The sequence below is a fragment of the Salmo salar genome, chromosome ssa02 (genome assembly GCF_905237065.1).
Source record: "Salmo salar chromosome ssa02, Ssal_v3.1, whole genome shotgun sequence".
NCBI lineage: Eukaryota > Metazoa > Chordata > Actinopteri > Salmoniformes > Salmonidae > Salmo > Salmo salar.
Window position 1 is genome coordinate 6,177,327 of NC_059443.1, and position 14,864 is coordinate 6,192,190.

At 44.4% G+C, this 14,864-nt stretch overlaps 1 protein-coding gene across 1 annotated transcript in view; it reads left to right on the top strand.

Annotated features, from left to right (window-relative positions):
• Positions 1–14,864, top strand: part of LOC123727735 (TBC1 domain family member 31) — a 43,029-nt gene that overhangs the window by 3,731 nt on the left and 24,434 nt on the right. The window contains exons 10-19 of the mRNA XM_045696741.1: positions 1,624–1,770; positions 2,122–2,255; positions 2,448–2,581; positions 2,895–3,074; positions 6,794–7,026; positions 7,345–7,497; positions 11,132–11,267; positions 12,203–12,295; positions 12,505–12,645; positions 12,741–12,935. Of these exons, the coding sequence (XP_045552697.1) occupies positions 1,624–1,770; positions 2,122–2,255; positions 2,448–2,581; positions 2,895–3,074; positions 6,794–7,026; positions 7,345–7,497; positions 11,132–11,267; positions 12,203–12,295; positions 12,505–12,645; positions 12,741–12,935 (1,546 nt within the window). The remainder of the gene's footprint in view (positions 1–1,623; positions 1,771–2,121; positions 2,256–2,447; positions 2,582–2,894; positions 3,075–6,793; positions 7,027–7,344; positions 7,498–11,131; positions 11,268–12,202; positions 12,296–12,504; positions 12,646–12,740; positions 12,936–14,864) is intronic.

Below are 14,864 nucleotides of genomic sequence, written 5' to 3' on the forward strand. Positions count from 1 at the left end.
CCTTTATACACTACAGTGAACGGTGCTCCTTTATACACTACAGTAAACGGTGCTCCTTTATACACTACAGTAAACGGTGCTCCTTTATACACTACAGTGAACGGTGCTCCTTTATACACTACAGTAAACGGTGCTCCTTTATACACTACAGTAAACGGTGCTCCTTTATACACTACAGTAAACGGTGCTCCTTTATACACTACAGTAAACGGTGCTCCTTTATACACTACAGTAAACGGTGCTCCTTTATACACTACAGTAAACGGTGCTCCTTTATACACTACAGTGAACGGTGCTCCTTTATACACTACAGTAAACGGTGCTCCTTTATACACTACAGTAAACGGTGCTCCTTTATACACTACAGTAAACGGTGCTCCTTTATACACTACAGTAAACGGTGCTCCTTTATACACTACAGTAAGCACGGTGCTCCTTTATACACTACAGTAAACGGTGCTCCTTTATACACTACAGTAAACGGGCTCCTTTATACACTACAGTAAACGGTGATCCTTTATACACTACAGTAAACGGTGCTCCTTTATACACTACAGTAAACGGTGCTCCTTTATACACTACAGTAAACGGTGCTCCTTTATACACTACAGTAAACGGTGCTCCTTTATACACTACAGTAAACGGTGCTCCTTTATACACTACAGTAAACGGTGCTCCTTTATACACTACAGTAAACGGTGCTCCTTATACACTACAGTAAACGGTGCTCCTTATACACTACAGTAAACGGTGCTCCTTTATACACTACAGTGAACGGTGCTCCTTTATACACTACAGTAAACGGTGCTCCTTTATACACTACAGTAAACGGTGCTCCTTTATACACTACAGTAAACGGTGCTCCTTTATACACTACAGTAAACGGTGCTCCTTTATACACTACAGTAAACGGGGCTCCTTTATACACTACAGTAAACGGTGATCCTTTATACACTACAGTAAACGGTGCTCCTTTATACACTACAGTAAACGGTGCTCCTTTATACACTACAGTAAACGGTGCTCCTTTATACACTACAGTAAACGGTGCTCCTTTATACACTACAGTAAACGGTGCTCCTTTATACACTACAGTAAACGGTGCTCCTTATACACTACAGTAAACGGTGCTCCTTATACACTACAGTAAACGGTGCTCCTTATACACTACAGTAAACGGTGCTCCTTTATACACTACAGTAAACGGTGCTCCTTTATACACTACAGTAAACGGTGCTCCTTTATACACTACAGTGAACGGTGCTCCTTTATACACTACAGTAAACGGTGCTCCTTTATACACTACAGTAAACGGTGCTCCTTTATACACTACAGTGAACGGTGCTCCTTTATACACTACAGTAAACGGTGCTCCTTTATACACTACAGTAAACGGTGCTCCTTTATACACTACAGTGAACGGTGCTCCTTTATACACTACAGTAAACGGTGCTCCTTTATACACTACAGTAAACGGTGCTCCTTTATACACTACAGTAAACGTGTGATCCTTTATACACTACAGTAAACGGTGCTCCTTTATACACTACAGTAAATGGTGCTCCTTTATACACTACAGTAAACCGTTTCCATTATGATGATCATGCGTTTATTTCTCCTCAGGATGTTTGTGTGGAGGTCCCTCCTGCGTCTGCCAGAGAACCACGCAGCCTTCAGCAGTCTGACCGATAAAGGCCTGCACTCTGCCTACCTCAGCATCCAGGAGCGATACCCCATCAAGAGCCACAAACTGCAGCGGGGACTTCAAAGGTATACTTACCACTTACCTGGCTGGCACTGTGGGCCTGCTGTCATGTTGGCCTGGCATGGGCACGTTCAGATGATCTGGAATTATGAATAGTTAATGGTTCTTCCATTTTTATCAAAACGTCCTTGATGATTCATTATTGTGATGGGTATATCTGACAGTGATGTCATTTCCATGAATCATGATGGGTATATCTGACAGTGATGTCATTTCCATGAATCATGATGGGTATATCTGACAGTGATGTCATTTCCATGAATCGTGATGGGTATATCTGACAGTGATGTCATTTCCATGAATCGTGATGGGTATATCTGACAGTGCTGTCATTTCCATCTCTTGTCTGCCTACAGAGTGTTGTCTGCACTAGCCCACTGGGCGGCCATCTTTGGAGAGACAGACTACCTCCCTCTGGTGGCGTTTCCCTTCGTCAAGCTCTTCCAGAATAACCCACTGCTCTGTTTTGAAGTGGTTGCCACCACTATAGGTACTGTACATACAGTACTAGAAACTGAATCCTGTTTCACTTGTCCTTTCATGTCGGCCCTGTTTGCTAACTTAGAGTTGCTGAATATTTGTCACTTTTTCAGTTTTCTTTTCGTGTACCTTGTTTATATAACTTTGTTGTTGCACTTTGGTTGTAAAATAGGGTATCGACAGTTTTGTTTGTCCTTTGCAGTGAACTGGTGCCAGCACTGGTTTGAATACTTCCCCAACCCTCCTCTCAACGTACTGAGCATGGCAGAGAATGTTCTGGCTCACCATGACAAGGAACTGCTGCAGCACCTCATCGACTGTGGAGTCACCTCTCAGGTGAGACGACCAGGAGATCTCTTTTTAAACTCTCGTTACAACTGTATTATAATGACACTAGTATTGTATGGTTGTTTTTTTATCTGCTCCCACAAACAAGCGTTCAGTGATACATTTCCATTCGCTGTTAGAGACTCTGTTCTCTGAGATGTTGACCAGAGAAAAGTGGCTGAAACTCTTTAATAACCTCTATCTCTCTCCCCCCCTCTCCTCCAGCTGTATGTGTGGCCCCTGTTAGAGACTCTGTTCTCTGAGGTGCTGACCAGAGATGAGTGGCTCAAACTCTTTAATAACCTCTATCTCTCTCCCCCAGCTGTATGTGTGGCCCCTGTTAGAGACTCTGTTCTCTGAGGTGCTGACCAGAGATGAGTGGCTCAAACTGTTTGACAACGTCTTCTCTAACCATCCTGCCTTCTTATTGGTATCTGTGGTCTCCTATGTCACCTGCTGCCGCGCTCCACTACTGCTCTGCAGCCACAAAGAGGACTTTGAGGTAAGATGTTTTATATAAACCATGGGAAGGTTTGAGGTAAGATGTTTTATATAAACCATGGGAAGGTTTGAGGTAAGATGTTTAATATAAACCATGGGAAGGTTTGAGGTAAGATGTTTAATATAAACCATGGGAAGGTTTAGTAAGATGTTTATATAAACCATGGGAAGGTTTGTAGTAAGATGTTTAATATAAACCATGGGAAGGTTTGAGGTAAGATGTTTTATATAAACCATGGGAAGATGAGGTAAGATGTTTAATATAAACCATGGGAAGTTTTGGGTAAGATGTTTAATATAAACCATGGGAAGATGAGGTAAGATGTTTAATATAAAACCATGGGAAGATGAGGTAAGATGTTTAATATAAACCATGGGAAGGTTTATGGTAAGATGTTTAATATAAACCATGGGAAGGTTTGTGGTAAGATGTTTAATATAAACCATGGGAAGGTTTGAGGTAAGATGTTTAATATAAACCATGGGAAGGTTTGAGGTAAGATGTTTAATATAAACCATGGGAAGGTTTGAGGTAAGATGTTTAATATAAACCATGGGAAGGTTTGAGGTAAGATGTTTTATATAAACCATGGGAAGGTTTGAGGTAAGATGTTTAATATAAACCATGGGAAGGTTTGAGGTAAGATGTTTAATATAAACCATGGGAAGGTTTATAGTAAGATGTTTAATATAAACCATGGGAAGGTTTGAGGTAAGATGTTTTATATAAACCATGGGAAGATGAGGTAAGATGTTTAATATAAACCATGGGAAGGTTTGAGGTAAGATGTTTAATATAAACCATGGGAAGATGAGGTAAGATGTTTAATATAAACCATGGGAAGATGAGGTAAGATGTTTAATATAAACCATGGGAAGGTTTATAGTAAGATGTTTAATATAAACCATGGGAAGGTTTATGGTAAGATGTTTAATATAAACCATGGGAAGGTTTGAGGTAAGATGTTTAATATAAACCATGGGAAGGTTTGAGGTAAGATGTTTAATATAAACCATGGGAAGGTTTGAGGTAAGATGTTTAATATAAACCATGGGAAGGTTTGAGGTAAGATGTTTAATATAAACCATGGGAAGGTTTGAGGTAAGATGTTTAATATAAACCATGGGAAGGTTTGAGGTAAGATGTTTAATATAAACCATGGGAAGGTTTGAGGTAAGATGTTTAATATAAACCATGGGAAGGTTTGAGGTAAGATGTTTAATATAAACCATGGGAAGGTTTGAGGTAAGATGTTTAATATAAACCATGGGAAGGTTTGAGGTAAGATGTTTAATATAAACCATGGGAAGGTTTGAGGTAAGATGTTTAATATAAACCATGGGAAGGTTTGAGGTAAGATGTTTAATATAAACCATGGGAAGGTTTGAGGTAAGATGTTTAATATAAACCATGGGAAGGTTTGAGGTAAGATGTTTAATATAAACCATGGGAAGGTTTGAGGTAAGATGTTTAATATAAACCATGGGAAGGTTTGAGGTAAGATGTTTAATATAAACCATGGGAAGGTTTGAGGTAAGATGTTTAATATAAACCATGGGAAGGTTTGGAGGTAAGATGTTTAATATAAACCATGGGAAGGTTTGAGGTAAGATGTTTAATATAAACCATGGGAAGGTTTGAGGTAAGATGTTTAATATAAACCATGGGAAGGTTTGAGGTAAGATGTTTAATATAAACCATGGGAAGGTTTGAGGTAAGATGTTTAATATAAACCATGGGAAGGTTTGAGGTAAGATGTTTAATATAAACCATGGGAAGGTTTGAGGTAAGATGTTTAATATAAACCATGGGAAGGTTTGAGGTAAGATGTTTAATATAAACCATGGGAAGGTTTGAGGTAAGATGTTTTAATATAAACCATGGGAAGGTTTGAGGTAAGATGTTTAATATAAACCATGGGAAGGTTTGAGGTAAGATGTTTAATATAAACCATGGGAAGGTTTGAGGTAAGATGTTTAATATAAACCATGGGAAGGTTTGAGGTAAGATGTTTAATATAAACCATGGGAAGGTTTGAGGTAAGATGTTTAATATAAACCATGGGAAGATGAGGTAAGATGTTTAATATAAACCATGGGAAGGTTTATGGTAAGATGTTTAATATAAACCATGGGAAGGTTTGAGGTAAGATGTTTAATATAAACCATGGGAGGGTTTGATAGATGTTTAATATAAACCATGGGAAGGTTTGAGGTAAGATGTTTTAATATAAACCATGGGAAGGTTTGAGGTAAGATGTTTAATATAAACCATGGGAAGGTTTGAGGTAAGATGTTTAATATAAACCATGGGAAGGTTTGAGGTAAGATGTTTAATATAAACCATGGGAAGGTTTGAGGTAAGATGTTTAATATAAACCATGGGAAGGTTTGAGGTAAGATGTTTAATATAAACCATGGGAAGGTTTGAGGTAAGATGTTTAATATAAACCATGGGAAGGTTTGAGGTAAGATGTTTAATATAAACCATGGGAAGGTTTGAGGTAAGATGTTTAATATAAACCATGGGAAGATGAGGTAAGATGTTTAATATAAACCATGGGAAGGTTTATGGTAAGATGTTTAATATAAACCATGGGAAGGTTTGAGGTAAGATGTTTAATATAAACCATGGGAAAGGACACTTTCATTGGTTAGGCCCTTTATATGACTTCATGTTATGACTATAAGCCACTATGTATTTTTGTCATGACTACTGCGACAGTCTCCGAATTGTATATTATGGATGAATATTGAAGAGCAGAGCATTATTTGCATCATTTTAACATTGTTACACTAGTCTAATTTATTAGTTGTTCACAGCAAAGCTGCATTTTTATTAAAAAAAAATCTTGACATGGTCAAATATCTCAAGCATAGATTGGTAACTTTTTTCTTCAAATTTGGCACACAGAAACTACAGGACTGACTTGATCAAAAAGAATGGTACTGATTGACCTATAGGTGGCAAGGTTATAAGCAGTTATAAACCCTCATATCCATCACCCCGTATGACCTACAGCAGGGGTCTTCAACCTTTTCTTGGCCAGGGACCCCTTCCCAGGGACCCCTTCCCAGGGACCCCCATCATATGTTAGCAAAAATAAATAAATGTAAATGCACACGTCTTATCATCAGATGAATGTTTTGACTAGAAGAAGTGACTTTTCGCAGCAGGTTAAGAGAACATATGCAGCAGGTTAGGAGAATTAACATGGTAGGTTAGTAAAATTAGCTTTAGGGTTAGCTAAAATACTATACATTTTCCCCGACACGACTCTTAACATATCTAGCTACAACCCAGCTTTCCCTGAGAATAGTCTTGGTTTCCACTAATGCGATTCTGCCATGATATGTTTCCCTGAATCTGGGACATTTTGGTAAACCTTAAGCAAAACGTTTTTTTTTAGAGACGGCTGAGTTATTGATAAATCAGGAAATCAAAACTTAAGAGTCCATTTTAAATCCTTTGTAAATCCACTCCACAATGGCCTGTGAACTTGGAACTTTTTAGGGTCATCAGAGACATTACCATGAGGAACCATGTTAAGTTTGGCATTGATATCTTAAAAAAAAAAAGGAAACTATTACCCAGGTGTCCTTTCTGCCATCCTATGAACCCTGTTCATTGCTTCTTGCAGCTACAGTATATTTACCTTCTTCTTCATAAAGGAAAAATGCACACTTGATTCTCTCCCTTCCTCTCTCTCTCTCTCCCAGTATTTCTTCCATCACCGTAACAACCTGGACGTCAGCGCCGTGATAAAGGAGACATACAGGCTGATGGAGAGCACCCCAGCAGACATCCACCCCAGGAACATGCTGGATGACTTTCAGCCTCTGACCAGGGGACAGTACCCTGTCTTCAACAAGTACCCCACCTACATAGTGGAGTACCAGTCTCAGGAGAGAGAGAGGATACGCCAGCAGGAGGTGGACTACCTCAGAGAGAGGTCAGATTGTATCATTGGCATCTTATCCTTTCTGTGGCATTCTAGAACACCGGCAAAGACAATAAGGTTCACACAAAGTCAACTCTTAATATCTTATCTCTGTTTTTCTTGCAGTAGCAGGGAAAAGCTTGACACGGACGTTTCGGTCAAAGCCTTCTTCAGTATTTGTGTCAAAGAACAGTGTCAGATGTGTGTGTGTGTGTGTGTGTGTGTGTGTGTGTGTGTGTGTGTGTGTGTGTGTGTGTGTGTGTGTGTGTGTGTGTGTGTGTGTGTGTGTGTGTGTGTGTGTGTGTGTGTGTGTGTGTGTGTGTGTCTCAGGCAGGCGGTGCAGGAGCTGCGTGCGGAGGTGGTTCAGAGGCAGGCTGAGGACGAGGCGTGGTACACCCAGCAGGAGTTACTGCAGCAGGCTGAGGAGAAACGCAGGGACATCCTACAGCAGGAGGAGAGCAAGCTGGCTGAACAGAGAACCAGGTCAGAGAACAGACACACATACAGTCATCTATGTATGCCAATTTATTACTACATCAATCATTCACGGCAGGCAGGTCGCCTAGTGGTTAGAGTGTAGGGGCAGGCAGGTAGACTAGTGGTTAGAGTGTAGGGGCGGCAGGTAGACTAGTGGTTAGAGTGTAGGGACAGGCAGGTAGCCTAGTGGTTAGAGAGTAGGGGCGGCAGGTAGCCTAGTGGTTAGAGAGTAGGGGCGGCAGGTAGACTAGTGGTTAGAGTGTAGGGGCAGGCAGGTCGCCTAGTGGTTAGAGTGTAGGGGGCAGGCAGGTAGCCTAGTGGTTAGAGTGTAGGGACAGGCAGGTAGACTAGTGGTTAGAGTGTAGGGCGCAGGCAGGTAGCCTAGTGGTTAGAGTGTAGGGGCGGCAGGTAGCCTAGTGGTTAGAGTGTAGGGGCAGGCAGGTAGACTAGTGGTTAGAGTGTAGGGACGGCAGGTAGACTAGTGGTTAGAGTGTAGGGGCGGCAGGTAGACTAGTGGTTAGAGTGTAGGGGCAGGCAGGTAGACTAGCTGTTAGAGAGTAGGGCGGCAGGTAGCCTAGTGGTTAGAGTGTAGGGGCAGGCAGGTAGACTAGTGGTTAGAGCGTAGGGGCGGCAGGTAGCCTAGTGGTTAGAGAGTAGGGACGGCAGGTAGCCTAGTGGTTAGAGTGTAGGGGCAGGCAGGTAGTCTAGTGGTTAGAGTGTAGGGGTGTCAGGTAGACTAGTGGTTAGAGTGTAGGGGCAGGCAGGTAGCCTAGTGGTTAGAGCGTAGGGACGGCAGGTAGCCTAGTGGTTAGAGAGTAGGGACGGCAGGTAGACTAGTGGTTAGAGTGTAGGGGCAGGCAGGTAGACTAGTGGTTAGAGTGTAGGGGCAGGCAGGTAGCCTAGTGGTTAGAGTGTAGGGGCGTCAGGTAGACTAGTGGTTAGAGAGTAGGGACGGCAGGTAGCCTAGTGGTTAGGAGTGTAGGGGCAGGCAGGTAGCCTAGTGGTTAGAGTGTAGGGGTGGGCAGGTAGCCTAGTGGTTAGAGTGTAGGGGCGGCAGGTAGACTAGTGGTTAGAGTGTAGGGGTGGGCAGGTAGCCTAGTGGTTAGAGTGTAGGGGCAGGCAGGTAGACTAGTGGTTAGAGTGTAGGGACGGCAGGTAGTCTAGTGGTTAGAGTGTAGGGACGGCAGGTAGCCTAGTGGTTAGAGTGTAGGGGCAGGCAGGTAGCCTAGTGGTTAGAGTGTAGGGGCGGCAGGTAGACTAGTGGTTAGAGTGTAGGGGCGGCAGGTAGCCTAGTGGTTAGAGTGTAGGGGCGGCAGGTAGCCTAGTGGTTAGAGTGTAGTGACGGCAGGTAGACTAGTGGTTAGAGTGTAGGGGCCGGCAGGTAGACTAGTGGTTAGAGTGTAGGGGCGGCAGGTAGACTAGTGGTTAGAGTGTAGGGACGGCAGGTAGCCTAGTGGTTAGAGCGTAGGGACGGCAGGTAGACCTCTAGTGGTTAGAGTGTAGGGGCAGGCAGGTAGACTAGTGGTTAGAGTGTAGGGATGGCAGGTAGCCTAGTGGTTAGAGTGATAGGGGCGGCAGGTAGCCTAGTGGTTAGAGTGTAGGGCGGCAGGTAGCCTAGTGGTTAGAGTGTAGGGGAAGGCAGGTAGCCTAGTGGTTAGAGCGTAGGGACGGCAGGTAGCCTAGTGGTTAGGAGTGTAGGGGCGGCAGGTTGCCTAGTGGTTAGAGTGTAGGGACGGCAGGTAGACTAGTGGTTAGAGTGTAGGGTCAGGCAGGTAGCCTAGTGGTTAGAGTGTAGGGGCGGCAGGTAGACTAGTGGTTAGAGTGTAGGGGCAGGCAGGTAGACTAGTGGTTAGAGCGTAGGGACGGCAGGTAGCCTAGTGGTTAGAGTGTAGAGGCAGGCAGGTAGCCTAGTGGTTAGAGTGTAGGGACGGCAGGTAGACTAGTGGTTAGAGTGTAGGGACGGCAGGTAGCCTAGTGGTTAAGAGTGTAGGGGCGGCAGGTCGACTAGTGGTTAGAGCGTAGCGACGGCAGGTAGCCTAGTGGTTAGAGTGTAGGGACGGCAGGTAGACTAGTGGTTAGAGTGTAGGGGCAGGCAGGTAGCCTAGTGGTTAGCGTAGGGGGGCGGCAGGTAGACTAGTGGTTAGAGTGTAGGGGGGCAGGTAGCCTAGTGGTTGGAGTGTAGGGGGCAGGTAGCCTGGACGGCAGGTAGCCTAGTGGTTGGAGTGTAGGGGGCAGGTAGCCTAGTGGTTAGAGTGTAGGGGCAGGCAGGTAGACTAGTGGTTAGAGTGTAGGGACAGGCAGGTAGCCTAGTGGTTAGAGTGTAGGGGCGGCAGGTAGCCTAGTGGTTAGAGCAACCGAAAGGTTGCTAGATCGAATCCATTGAACAAGGCAGTTAACCTACTGTTCCCCGGGTGCCGAAGACGTGGATGTCGATTAAGGCTGATTCAGAGAGGAAGACACAGTTGAATACATACAATTTGACTAGGTCCCCCTCTTTCCAAGGCAGAACTGTGTCTGCATCATATTCAGTCAGGATCCTCAGAAGGAAGTACATTCTGAGGTAATGTGACTCTCATGTCATAGTTATTGATCCTCATAAATTACTTGGTACAAGCCCATTAAATGTGATGTCACTAATTAAGCTGAAATAGACTTGTTCCCTGTTCCAAGGTTAGTCTCTCTGACAGTCTGTGTCCCCAGGTTAGTCTCTCTGACAGTCTGTAATGTGTCCCCAGGTTAGTCTCTCTGACAGTCTGTAATGTGTCCCCAGGTTAGTCTCTCTGACAGTCTGTAATGTGTCCCCAGGTTAGTCTCTCTGACAGTCTGTAATGTGTCCCCAGGTTAGTCTCTGACAGTCTGTAATGTGTCCCCAGGTTAGTCTGTAATGTGTCTCCAGGTTAGTCTATATGACAGTCTGTAATGTGTCCCCAGGTTAGTCTCTCTGACAGTCTGTAATGTGTCCCCAGGTTAGTCTCTCTGACAGTCTGTAATGTGTCTCCAGGTTAGTCTCTCTGACAGTCTGTAACGTGTCCCCAGGTTAGTCTCTCTGACAGTCTGTAATGTGTCCCCAGGTTAGTCTCTCTGACAGTCTGTAATGTGTCGCCAGGTTAGTCTCTCTGACAGTCTAATGTGTCCCCAGGTTAGTCTCTCTGACAGTCTTAATGTGTCCCCAGGTTAGTCTTATGTTCTCGGTTAGTCTTTCTGACAGTCTGTAACGTGTCCCCAGGTTAGTCTCTCTGACAGTCTGTAATGTGTCTCCAGGTTAGTCTCTCTGACAGTCTGTAATGTGTCCCCAGGTTAGTCTCTCTGACAGTCTGTAATGTGTCCCCAGGTTAGTCTCTCTGACAGTCTGTAATGTGTCCCCAGGTTAGTCTCTCTGACAGTCTGTAATGTGTCTCCAGGTTAGTCTCCCTGACAGTCTGTAATGTGTCCCCAGGTTAGTCTCCCTGACAGTCTGTAATGTGTCCCCAGGTTAGTCTCTCTGACAGTCTAATGTGTCCCCAGGTTAGTCTCTCTGACAGTCTAATGTGTCCCCAGGTTAGTCTCTCTGACAGTCTGTAATGTGTCTCCAGGTTAGTCTCTCTGACAGTCTGTAATGTGTCCCCAGGTTAGTCTCTCTGACAGTCTGTAATGTGTCCAGGTTAACAGCCATGAAGCGTGAGTTGAAGGTGAAGGAGCTCCAGCTGATGGATGCAGCCAGGAGACGCTTCCTGAAACACCAGCAGGACCAGAGACTGACTGAACTACACAGACTGGACGAGCAGATACAGAGGAAGGTCTGTTTTCACTTCAGTCACCGCCCTGTATTTAATATTGAAAGAAGAGTTTCATTCTTTCAACCATCCTTTTATTTTGTGTGTAATGTGTCTATATGTCCTCTACTGTATATAATGGGGTGTCTATATGTCCTCTACTGTATATAATGGGGTGTCTATATTCATAATGGGGTGTCTATATGTCCTCTACTGTATATAATGGGGTGTCTATATGTCCTCTACTGTATATAATGGGGTGTCTATATATAATGGGGTGTCTATATGTCCTCTACTGTATATAATGGGGTGTCTATATATAATGGGGTGTCTATATGTCCTCTACTGTATATAATGGGGTGTCTATATTTGTCCTCTACTGTATATAATGGGGTGTCTATATATAATGGGGTGTCTATATGTCCTCTACTGTATATAATGGGGTGTCTATATATAATGGGGTGTCTATATGTCCTCTACTGTATATAATGGGTGTCTGGTCTATATGTCCTCTACTGTATATAATGGGGTGTCTATATATTGGGGTGTCTATATGTCCTCTACTGTATATAATGGGGTGTCTATATATAATGGGGTGTCTATATGTCCTCTACTGTATATAATGGGGTGTCTATATATAGGGGTGTCTATTTGTCCTCTACTGTATATAATGGGGTGTCTATATTCTGTCCTCTACTGTATATAATGGGGTGTCTATATGTCCTCTACTGTATATAATGGGGTGTCTATATATAATGGGGTGTCTATATGTCCTCTACTGGATATAATGGGGTGTCTATATATAATGGGGTGTCTATATGTCCTCTACTGTATATAATGGGGTGTCTATATATAATGGGGTGTCTATATGTCCTCTACTGTATATAATGGGGTGTCTATATATAATGGGGTGTCTATATGTCCTCTACTGTATATAATGGGGTGTTTGTTGGGGCCAGATGAACACCAGAGACCAGGAGACGGCAGCAGCAGTACAGGATATACAAGTCAGACAGATGGAGCTGGAAGCACAGAGACGGCTGTTTGAACAGGTCAGTGACTGTCCTCATCACAGCAACGATGTGCAGAGACCTGCCCCTGAGACAAACACTATCTTGTCATTCACATTATATTCCTTGCAGCATAAAGTTAAGACACCACACGTAATTTAACATTGGCCATGTTAACGCTATCCAGTTACAATATGGCTTGATCTTCATTCACCAGACCGTAATGTCATGATGTAATCCTTGTGTTGTAGCAACTGGCCAAGGAGCAGGTGCGTGTGACTCAGGAGGTCAGAGCAGAGGTGGATACCAGGAGACACAGGTCAGAGGTTGAGGAGACCACCTTCCAACACCTCCTTAACAACGACACTGACGTCAGCCTGGGAACCAAGAAGGTCAGCATTCATCTACTGTATACTTCCTCAGACTGAAATCTAGGGGGTTATTAAACAATGATTGGAGAGAGAGACTGACCTCCTCTACGTTTCAGGTTCTAGAGGAGTGTTTAGCTGAAGCAGGCCAGCTGGGAGTGGACACCGAGTGGCAGGCTGAGGTGATGAGGCGTCTAGACCAGGAGGATGCAGACCGGGACAGACACTACCACCATCTGGCTGGACTACACAGAGAGACCCACACCAAGGAGCAGCAGCTGGTTAACATCATGGAGGATGTAGAGGGACAGAGGGTAGGAGGAGAGATGATGTAGAGGGTATATACAGTAGGTCATGGAGGGACAGAGGGTAGGAGGAGAGATGATGTAGAGGAGGGTATATACAGTAGGTCATGGAGAGACAGAGGGTAGGAGGAGAGATGATGTAGAGGGTATATACAGTAGGTCATGGAGGGACAGAGGGTAGGAGGAGAGATGATGTAGAGGAGGGTATATACAGTAGGTCATGGAGGGACAGAGGGTAGGAGGAGAGATGATGTAGAGGAGGGTATATACAGTAGGTCATGGAGGGACAGAGGGTAGGAGGAGAGATGATGTAGAGGGTATATACAGTAGGTCATGGAGGGACAGAGGGTAGGAGGAGAGATGATGTAGAGGGTATATACAGTAGGTCATGGAGAGACAGAGGGTAGGAGGAGAGATGATGTAGAGGAGGGTATATACAGTAGGTCATGGAGGGACAGAGGGTAGGAGGAGAGATGATGTAGAGGGTATATACAGTAGGTCATGGAGGGACAGAGGGTAGGAGGAGAGATGATGTAGAGGGTATATACAGTAGGTCATGGAGGGACAGAGGGTAGGAGGAGAGATGATGTAGAGGGTATATACAGTAGGTCATGGAGAGACAGAGGGTAGGAGGAGAGATGATGTAGAGGGTATATACAGTAGGTCATGGAGAGACAGAGGGTAGGAGGAGAGATGATGTAGAGGGTATATACAGTAGGTCATGGAGGGACAGAGGGTAGGAGGAGAGATGATGTAGAGGGTATATACAGTAGGTCATGGAGGGACAGAGGGTAGGAGGAGAGATGATGTAGAGGGTATATACAGTAGGTCATGGAGGGACAGAGGGTAGGAGGAGAGATGATGTAGAGGGTATATACAGTAGGTCATAGAGGGTAGGGGGAGAGATGATGTAGAGGGTATATACAGTAGGTCATGGAGGGACAGAGGGTAGGAGGAGAGATGATGTAGAGGGTATATACAGTAGGTCATAGGACAGAGGGTAGGAGGAGAGATGATGTAGAGGGTATATACAGTAGGTCATGGAGAGACAGAGGGTAGGAGGAGAGATGATGTAGAGGGTATATACAGTAGGTCATGGAGGGACAGAGGGTAGGAGGAGAGATGATGTAGAGGGTATATACAGTAGGTCATGGAGGGACAGAGGGTAGGAGGAGAGATGATGTAGAGGGTATATACAGTATGGGTCATGGAGGGACAGAGGGTAGGAGGAGAGATGATGTAGAGGGTATATACAGTAGGTCATGGAGGACAGAGGGTAGGAGGAGAGATGATGTAGAGGGTATATACAGTAGGTCATGGAGGGACAGAGGGTAGGAGGAGAGATGATGTAGAGGGTATATACAGTAGGTCATGGAGGAGAGGGTAGGAGGAGAGATGATGTAGAGGGTATATACAGTAGGTCATGGAGGGACAGAGGGTAGGAGGAGAGATGATGTAGAGGGTATATACAGTAGGTCATGGAGGGACAGAGGGTAGGAGGAGAGATGATGTAGAGGGTATATACAGTAGGTCATGGAGGGACAGAGGGTAGGAGGAGAGATGATGTAGAGGGTATATACAGTAGGTCATGGAGGGACAGAGGGTAGGAGGAGAGATGATGTAGAGGGTATATACAGTAGGTCATGGAGGGACAGAGGGTAGGAGGAGAGATGATGTAGAGGGGTATATACAGTAGGTCATGGAGAGACAGAGGGTAGGAGGAGAGATGATGTAGAGGGTATATACAGTAGGTCATGGAGGGACAGAGGGTAGGAGGAGAGATGATGTAGAGGGTATATACAGTAGGTCATGGAGGGACAGAGGGTAGGAGGAGAGATGATGTAGAGGGTATATACAGTAGGTCATGGAGGGACAGAGGGTAGGAGGAGAGATGATGTAGAGGGTATATACAGTAGGTCATGGAGAGACAGAGGGTAG